The following is a 10,046-nucleotide window of genomic DNA, read 5'->3' on the forward strand; positions in this document are numbered from 1 at the left end:
TAAAACACTGGAGTTAACGTATGACTGCTAACATTACGGGCGCTGACACTAAGTCGTGAAGTCAGCTTCTCCTACAAATTCTCCCGTTCCACCTTAAATGGTGTACATTCTGGCGCCTCAGGCACCATTTAAGGTGAAACGGGATAATTCGAACGAGAAGCTGGTAAATGATAATCTGGCTTCAGCCTCAGAAAAAGTCGGACGTTCAGAGACATTTTTTCAGTTTCCTGACTGAGGAGCGAGAGAAGCGGCTACAGCTGAGCTACAGCTTAAAGCAGAGCAGAGTAAGTCACGTTTTTGTTTAATTATTTTCTAGCCTATACTAGCACATCAGCACACACTGAGACTTATTTACAGCCAAGATGGTAAAACAGATATGAAATGCTTCTGTTGCGACCCCCGAGCTAATCCTACTAGGAAGGGGTGATCAGCACGTGGGGCAGCGCGTGCCCATTTGCTCCAACTGTCTGTCATTCGCTCCGTCCACTCAGTCTGCACAGTCGCCACCAGCCCAGTGAGCGACCGCGCTATAAACACTTCATTTTGCACGGATAGCAAAGCAACGTTGAATCAATGTTGACTCACTGTTGTCCAGGTCAAGGTTGAAAGAAGGTTTAAGAGTTCAACCTATGGCAACGTTGATTTGAATTGAAATTATCTGTAGCTAATTTAAAAAAAGTAGCACTACTTAGCTATTCCTTATCCCTGTCCAAAATAGTAACTTTACAGGGGAGGGCAAAACGTTCTTTACTTTCAATGTAGGTTTATGGGGGAAAAAAAATTATTCTAAGCAATTTTGTGTCTCGATTGGCCCCTCAGTCTCCTCATTGTTTACCTTTTAGTCTTGTCATGCGCTTTTGATTTATTCACAGTCCGGCCCCCTTGTTTTCTGACTATGCCCCTGATTCGTTCCACCTGTTTTCCGCTTGTCCCTCGTTATCCTTTTGTATATAAGTCCTGTGATTGCCCCTTGTGTTTGTTGGTCTTTGAATTGTTTGTAGGCCTGTTTGATTTGCTGTTTGTATAGTTTAGATTGGTTTGTATTTCGTCATGTCTGTCCCTCAATCTATCCGTGCTGTCTATATGAACCTGGACTGTCATGACCACAACTCCGGATTTGCCCTTAATTAAAGTCACTTATCTCAGAATATGTGTCCGCCTCCTCGCACCCCAGCGTTACATTTTGGAGCATTTCTATCCACTCATCATGAAATTTTAACAGTGTAAAGGACTTCTGCTGAGCTCAAATGATGCAGAGAAGTAAAAATCACAAAAAATGGAGACCCGTTTTTCATTGGACAGCGACTATATGCAAAACAACTATTTGCAGACTATCTAACAATATGCAGACACTTTGAGTTAACTAATAATCATCTGATGTTCAAACATATAATGGTGGCTGTTTGGCTAAGTGCTGTAGCTCCATGCTGCTTTGCGACTTCTTTGCATCAGTGTGTGCACCGTAAATTATGTAATCAGCCTATTTTAATTTTTAATAAGTGTTCCTAAACCCATGCAGGGATTTCTGCTTCAGAAGCGTGTCTGTTTTTAATACAGTGCAACATGAGGACTGAAAATGAGATTTCTCTGAAACCTCTAAATCTTTTAATGACATTATGGACCAGTGATGATGTCATCCGGAAGTTCTTTGCCATTTTACACTGAGAAATGTTATTCTTGAATTGTTATTTGCCTGCACGGTCTTTCACAGAATGGAAAAGGAGATTTGAGAGCCAACAATATCATTGCAGCCATATACCTATAGTCTTCAAATCATTACATTGGAGAGAATGGATTACACTTTAGGTAAGTTTTCACCCTATTCATGAATGCGCCACTCCTATATGTTTTCCTGAACGTTGGCTATTGCACGTACACACAGTCAAATTACTTCATTAAACTATTAAGAAAACACTTTAATTAAGGCACATTTCAAGGTCAAATTGTATTTTTTTAACACTTTGTTAATATATGACAACAAAAGTTGAGATACAAGAAAAGAAATTTGTTTCAACAGAACACTGCCAATTAGTATTTTTAAACTTAAGCACCTGCCTATCAGTTTTGCAGTGTTTAACACAGGGGTGCTCAGTCCTGCTCCTAGAGATTTACCTCCCTGCAAAGTTAAGCTCCGGCCCAAATCGAGCATGCCTGATCCAGGTAATGAAGGCCAGGTGTGCTGGATCTGAACTTTTCAGGGTGGGAGGTCTCCAGGACTGGGCACTTCTGGTTTAACAAAAGCAAAAAGGAAGGAAAACATTATTTACTTTGTTATATATATTTTCAAGGTCTACATGCCAAAATACATTGACAGAACTACATTCAGTCACTAAGATAGTGGTGATATTGCTGGAGATGATAGAAAACGCTAATTACTGCAGGGGTTAAAATATAAAACTACATAGAAACATACAGCATACTGAAAAAACTGTCACCTCAAATTCAAGTCTATAAAAACAGGAGAAAAATTATATAACAAAACATATTATACTTCACAAAACATGTAATACTATCAGTAGAATGTCAACACGTTCATTTTCATGCAGAAATGTATAGTTTCCATAACCAGCTTAGAAAAAACATTGTGTGTGAACTGTAAAAATGTACCTAAAGCCTGCCAGTAACATCTTAACCATTTCTTTCCTTCAAAAATACCGTTTCCTGGTAAGTTTCAAGCTGTTGCTTTAAAAGATGCAACAATGCCTGCAGTGCTCATTATTCAGAATTACATTCAGACAAGCATATTTTAATTTGTGAGGCACTTACACAGTTCCTATAATTGATACCAAAACATGTAGATAAAGCATTGTAACATTACCCTGCATTTGAATGGCTTATGCTTTGTATTGTTCTTGTCCATCGGAAACAGCTCAGTTTTGATAGTCTTGATATAACTCAACAAAATGAAATTAACATAACGGTTTAGGTACCCGTATAATTCACAACAAGAATAATTTAGTGCCAGTATTGCTCTAATTTCAACCACATTAAAGGTTCCAGACTGAAACCACTGCTGTGTACCGTTTCAAAACTGCGTAACATTGCTACACGCTCACACTACGATGGCTTGATTTGACTTTTTTTTTTATTTCTGCCTCTATTGATAAATTTATTTTCAACTTTTTGTCTGTTATGGGAGAGTCTGAAAACCTTCTTCAACAATGACTTTCCTCTGTCTAACATTTATAATGTAATCTATTCACCAAAGATTCTAAATGCTTACTATTATTTTCTATGTGGTAATAACAATGTACAGGTTCACGGTCATTTGGCTCCACAAACCTAAGTACCTACATGGCTTGTCCTTCCTCAGTGGTAGAAAGGTGCTGGTGAGCCATCCTATCAAAGGAGCAAAATGGCTTTTTTTTTAAAGAACAACAGTTATTTTTTAAAGATATGTAAAAACATTGTAACATAATATACTCATCCATGCATTTGACAAAAAAAGTGGAGCTATCTTTTTGCTGGAATTAAATTTGCCCTCAAAAAAGCAGGATGAGAACAAATTTAACTTCTTAATTGAGCTTCTGTGTATCTTCCCTGGTTAGGGTTTGAATTAATGATCTCCGCTGTGAATATTTTCCAGTGGCACATGGGGATTATAAACGCTGTCCAGTATCTCCTTTAGTTTTGCTGTTGCAGCAGAGCTGTCAACAGAAGCAATTGGGACTTTCTCTTCTTTTCATGGTATAACCTGCAAAGGAATAACACAGAATAAAATGGCATTACACGGTTATTCATTACTTTTTGTTATGTGCTTAACCTTAACTAAGCCTTCCTTCCATTGTGACCATGCTGCAAAACTCCCATGAATGTGGCAGCACAGCAGCTTTGACTGACAAATGTCATTCTTTCATTTTCTCATCACATCTTGATTTTACAGCTTACAATCTGCATTCAAGATTAACACTACATGCCCCAGAAAACAGTCACGATTGTCAGCCCTTCTCACTTTGTTTGCTATCAGTGTCTCCCTCTTGTCATGCTGGCAAAAACCTCTACTTTCAAAATTCGCCACCAATTTACAAGTCATTTCAAATTCTAGTGTGCATCAACATGGAGTCTGTTGTGCAACAATCACTAAATTCCACTAAGCTAATATGAGCTTATGAGTTTTATCAGTCTGCCTTCCAAGCAATTTTTATGACTTTTTATCCCACCTTCTCTATTTTCAGACATTGTTATTAAATTAAATCATTATATTCTTATGCTATTAAATCATACGTTATGTCTCTTCCCATTTCATGTTTTCTCTGATGTCATTTTGAATTTAACACCCCATCAAAAAGCAATTACTTCACTGGTCTGTAATCATCTTATGTCTTTTGAAATCCATTCAATTAGCAAAACAAAATCTGCCTGGGAACAAGAAATGGATGTTGAGATTACAGAGGATTGGTGGCATAAGGTAGCTGATAGATTATGTATGAAAACATGTGCTTGGCTTGGCCTTTAATACAGTTGTACACTGAGTCCATCCATCCATGTCTTAACTGCCAGAGCTACTGTATATCTAAGCCTGAAAAATAGGTGTGATAGATGGCACAGCTCACCCTGTAATATCAGCCACATTCTTTTAGCATCCAGAACATCAGTGTCTTGAGCCATTTCTTTGACCTTTTGTCTCTGAGGTTCTAGAGAGTGACCCAAGGAGCCCAAGGTCATTTTTTGGAATTCCTGAAGACCACTGGGGGCTGGTGGTTGAGTCAGCATATTAATTAAAGGGGAACATCTGTATAATTAAATCATTCAGATCTAAAAGTCATTTGAAGCAGTTTGATGTGAAATGCTGTTCTAGAGACACTGAATCCTTAAAAGCTTCTAAAATCTCCCAGAAAGTTATTACACGAAATGGCTGCGACACTGTATGATGAGTTTTGAGGTGAGGTTTTAGCCTAAAGCATATTTTTAAAAATACATTTATGGTGGAAAAGTACATGCAGGGCAAAATAGTGCCCAAAGAATAATACTTCTTTCAGATTTACCAGTATTTCATCATCAACAATATAATATATAAAAGCTCTTGTAGCCTCACTGGTCACTTTTGGATGCAGCCATTGTGACCCCAGCTTCCCATCACTGCCACCGCAAAGAAATTAAAGTTGGTAAATTTATTTAAAATGTATCACGTCACAATAAACCAATTTGAATGACTTTACATTTCAAGGAAAAAAGAATTATGTAAAGTGGGTGGGAGGGACCCAAATAAAAAAAGAAAACATGAATGAGTTATGATTTTGAAATGAATTTTTATGTATTATTTTTATCTTAGTTTTATTAAGCTGTGCTTATGGACAAGCTGCCCCAGCAAAGAATAGTCACTGTCAATACTGAAGAAGCTAAAATGGTTAGATTCTCATTCAGCGCTGAAACTGTAGCACAACAGTGACTTGTTGTTCTGTGGAAATCTGTACATCTAGCTTCTAAGTGATGTAAGGATGTAGGACTTTTCATAAAACTTTCATTTAAATTCTCTGAGATTCTACTGTTGTGTTCTTTTATCACCTACTCTGAGAACATGCAGGATCCCCAGGGACTAACACTTTCATTCTCTACTGCTATCGAACCTTATTCTTCAGTGTACAAGCTCTCTATCTAGATTCAACTGTCTACATGCAGTATCCATGTGTACACGTTTATTTATGTATTTATAATGTTCAATGTTAATTATTCAGTAAACATATGCAAAACAGAACTGTAACAACACTTGCTTGGTGATTAGACATAACTTCTTCCGTCAAGGCTGCCTTCCTTCTTGCTGAGTGGCTGAAGGAACTGACGATTTGTGGAAAGGTGTCTCTTTAAAGATGAACCAGCAATTTCCCGCCCATAAAATGAGATTGAGGAATCCTGCAATCTAAAAAAAGTGTAAAAGTGCAAGTATTGAGAAAAGCAATAGTATGTACTTATAATTCTAGAATCATTAAATCATTAAAACCATTTATAACACATTGACAGGTACTTTAATAACACTCATCAGATAGCACAAGTATAAGGTAAATAAAATATTCAGAAGTTTAAGAGGCCTCTTACCACTGAGGAATTGAGGGGGCCAAGGGCAGGAACTGCACCTGCTGTGCAATTATTGTGTTGGTCCTTACAAGCATCAGCTACGGTGACAAGTGAATTTGGACTTGTACTATGTTTCACATCAGTCAGACCCTTTCCCCAGGCAGAGGAGGACACCAGCCACAGGAACGTGAAGATTCCTGTTATCAGCAGATCCTGTTGAATGATAGTAAGTTCATGTAAATGCTGTGGTGAAAAACATCAGTGTGCAAACTGTGCTCAAGATCACATGGACCACCGAAATCACCACAAGTAGCATATGCTATAATGGCATGTGTGATCAAATTATTCCAGTGTTTAGCTTTTTTTGACATGCTTACAAGTACTAAAGAACAAGCAGCATAATAAAATAAAATTTGCTGGCACCAACTCTTCATTCCTTTCCAGTCAATATTCTTGATCTTTCTGGTCCTGCTGGTTCAGGGCTTTTATCAGAAAGCGGTCACATGATCATAAACCTAACACATATCTGCTAGTTCTGGAACCAGAGCGGCTGAAATGCCTTTGCTTTTGCTTCTGGCCTCCTAAGCCCACATTTGCAACTACTCACTAAAATGCACCCTTCGGTTTCTTAATTTGCACAAATGTGTGAGGAAATCTAATGAAATCTCAGCATCAGCCTATAGCAGCACAGAAGGCTGATGCAAAGCTCATTCTGGCCAGTCCTAATTTGAGATCAATGCTGAAAATAGTGAAAAGCCACACCTAACATTTGCATATTTCATATTTTACATACAGTGGCTCCAAAAAGTGGCTGTGCCATGTTTAAAAATATAATAAGTTCACTGATGCTTACTTCAAGCGGACCGTTCCAAGACTGTACCATTATTTTTGGCAGAATGTTCTTTTGAAAAGCAGTTGGTTTTTAAAAAGATTTTTATCATTTAAACAATTTCTTTGCAGGTTTACATTCAAAAATTCTTTCTGAGTTCAAGATCCTATCAATGAACACAAGCTCACCAACACCACTGCATAAAACAGACCCACACATTGACCTTCTCATGTTTGTGCCTTACAGCAGGGTTTCTCAAGCACTGGTTTGCAGATCACAAGTAAGCCATGAAGCACCCTCTAGTGGTTCTGGACTAATACTCAGATGGAGCCAGTGATCTATAGTGGGCCGGTGACAGCATTCTAACATAAAAATCAGTGAAAAAATCATTTCCTTAATAATAAGAAAGAAACATTAAATGTATTCAAATGATAAACAATATTAATAGAAGTCATACCACAGCACAAAAGGCAGTTTCATCTATTTCATGCATCTATTTTCCTGCCTCTAGAAACAATGTACACAGCACAGTGTACTACAATTCTACAGTCCAAATGCGAGCAAAAAACTTTGTTTCACTTGTCACCATTACATATGATTTCAAGCTCATGCAGCGTTTCTCCACACAAAGAGTCTACCATCAGACTGATGTTGCGCTGAAAGGTTTTCTCCAAAACATATCATTTTCTTGGAAGTCAACTAAATAGCTTCATTGAAGTTTACCAGTGACTAAATGGTTAAAGTGTCCAAATACCTTTTGGGGCCACTGTATTACTTGCTTTCTGGTGGTCCACAGGTTTACTATAACATGTTAATAGGAAGTACTTGACTTACCACCAAAAGCTTTGACATTTCAGAAAGTCCTACTTATTGTACATTTATAATAATGTAATACACTACATATAACAGGGAATACCATAATGTTTATAATATATATATATATATATATATATATATATATATATATATATATATAATATAAATATTATTTAATATATTAGGTTCTACAGATCTACATTATTAGCATCTCATCTGAAGCATATAAACATTGCTCTTCAACGTCTGTGTTATTATTTACTTTCACTTTAATTGAAGGCTTAAAATATTACTACAGATTTGAACACATCCACTACAGCTGCTCAGACGGATTCAGTCATTGTTAATTAGGTCTTGCTTCCTTTACATGGCAACAAACTAACCAGACAGGATCCAGATAGGAAGGGAAATACAAACAAAACTGCGTAAACACAACTACAGACACTACAGCATTCGTATTATACAAGAAGACACAGAGATTAGCAAGAAACAAATTTACCAGTCGATTGTCACCATGACTGTATTTGGTAAAATCAGTGTCTCAGAAAACAACTGTGACTTTTTAGTACGCTGTTAGAATGGTGAGAACAACTGCAACCCAAATCTCTTCTCAAGCATTTGTAGAATAGGCTAATACACTCACTATAATTGGTCCACGGTTTGACTCACGATACAGGTGCTGGTAACCCAGATACAGCACAAGTGTAGCGGTGCAGTAGAGGAAGGCCAAGACTCCAACAGCGACAAAGAACTCAGCCGAAGATGAATAGTTTCCAATCAGCTGATACTCCTTGGTCTCACCTGAGGCATTGACTTTGCAGGTTGGGACGTGGTATGACTTCTGATTGAGCCTATGTGTAAAACAGGACAGCAATTTGTATATTTCCAAATGATAATACATGGTAGTTCATATTGATGTTTAGTAATACATTATGATAAATGTTCAATAGAAATGTTTAAGATACCTGAAAGGGTACTGGAAGGTGACGTTGACTTCATGAATAGGTTCAGTCTTTTGGCACAGGACATTAAAGCTTGTGGTACCAGAATAAGTGCCGGTCGATGCAAATGCAAATATGGCGAAAACCTGAAGCCACAGTCCATAAAAAACAACCACAGAGGAGGCCTCAGCATTGAAATCAAATGACTGATGACATGTTATAATTCTGAGTCATAGTTCAATGAGGTCAACACTTAAAAACTGTTAAGTGCACAGAGGCCTAAGTTGGATGAAGGCTTGGGGATTCAGCTCAGTTTTGACTGTCGTTAAGAAACACTCCAGGTCAGACACTGAAACCTCATTTACTTTCAAATAAGTGCTTGCTGGTCTCCTTTCCTCACCAACATCCTCCTCCACACCGGAAGTGCTATTTTGGGCGTTAGCAAACCAAAAACCACTTAAATCAGAAGCCAATTGCTTTTTTTTCCTTTCTTTCTTTCTTTTTTTTTGAATATTACATTTTTAAACTTCGACATAATTAATTGGTTCAGATCTAAACAAAGTCATTCAGAGTGGTTTGATGCTCCAGAGAAACTTTTTGTTCACAGTGATGGAAATAGGCTTCAAAAGGCTGAAGTGTTTAATGCCTCTAAAAGCTTCTTCACAAAATGGTTATGGATATGGTGCCTGATGCCTGAGACATTGTTTTACAACAATAAGGTTTTGGCCTAAAACGTCTTGGTAATCCATTTATTTTTAATCCACTCATGGCGGAGGGGTACATGCAGGGCGTGATAAGGCAAAATAGTTTAAGATTTTCTACTATTTTACCACCATAAACATTACATATAAGAACTTCAAAGACATGTGTTGGTCCACCAATGGTTTTGGATAATAAATAAAATGGCTATATTTGTGTTGTAGACACCGCAACTTCTGGTTCCTATCACCACTAGTGTAAAGAAATCAGAATCTGTCATTTTCTCTACAATTAACCATTTTACATTAAAACACTCTGAATAAATTTGTTTACATTGCAACAACAGAATTCTGCAAAAACTTGAAAAATCAGTGGAATTCCCCTTTAATACTAGCTTGGATAGTAGAAACTGTCCTATAACCTATGCCATTTGAAAATCAAATATTCTACTAGATAAATGAGACAAGTGATGTCCATTTCCAACAGGAGAAAAAAGTTGACCATTAAGCTCAAGTGACACCAGTAAAATGGAAAGGAACGCAGATGACCTGCCATCTGTAACTCGTGTACAGTCACTCATAGGCTGCGTGTAACAGGCTTCCTGAGACCCAGGTTAGCATGTTCAGTTGTAAAGACGGATCTCTTAAGGGCTATACAGGTTCAGTCCTGTATAAAGGGGGTAATAAAGAAAATGGTGGGAGTGCAGCACACAGGCTTTGAGCAACGTTAACTAACACAGGCCACAGTCC

General features: G+C 37.6%; 1 protein-coding gene across 1 annotated transcript in view; it reads right to left on the bottom strand.

The window, feature by feature from the left end:
• Positions 1-1,895: 1,895 nt before the first annotated feature.
• The window catches only part of sypl2b (synaptophysin-like 2b), an 8,591-nt gene continuing 440 nt past the window's right edge, over positions 1,896-10,046 (bottom strand). Inside the window, exons 3-7 of the mRNA XM_017722007.2 lie at positions 8,623-8,744; positions 8,301-8,508; positions 6,034-6,225; positions 5,712-5,857; positions 1,896-3,694 (exon numbers count right to left, since the gene is read on the bottom strand). Of these exons, the coding sequence (XP_017577496.1) occupies positions 5,738-5,857; positions 6,034-6,225; positions 8,301-8,508; positions 8,623-8,744 (642 nt within the window). The 3' untranslated portion in view covers positions 1,896-3,694; positions 5,712-5,737. The remainder of the gene's footprint in view (positions 3,695-5,711; positions 5,858-6,033; positions 6,226-8,300; positions 8,509-8,622; positions 8,745-10,046) is intronic.

The sequence above is a fragment of the Pygocentrus nattereri genome, chromosome 28, assembly GCF_015220715.1.
Source record: "Pygocentrus nattereri isolate fPygNat1 chromosome 28, fPygNat1.pri, whole genome shotgun sequence".
Taxonomy (NCBI): Eukaryota; Metazoa; Chordata; class Actinopteri; order Characiformes; family Serrasalmidae; genus Pygocentrus; species Pygocentrus nattereri.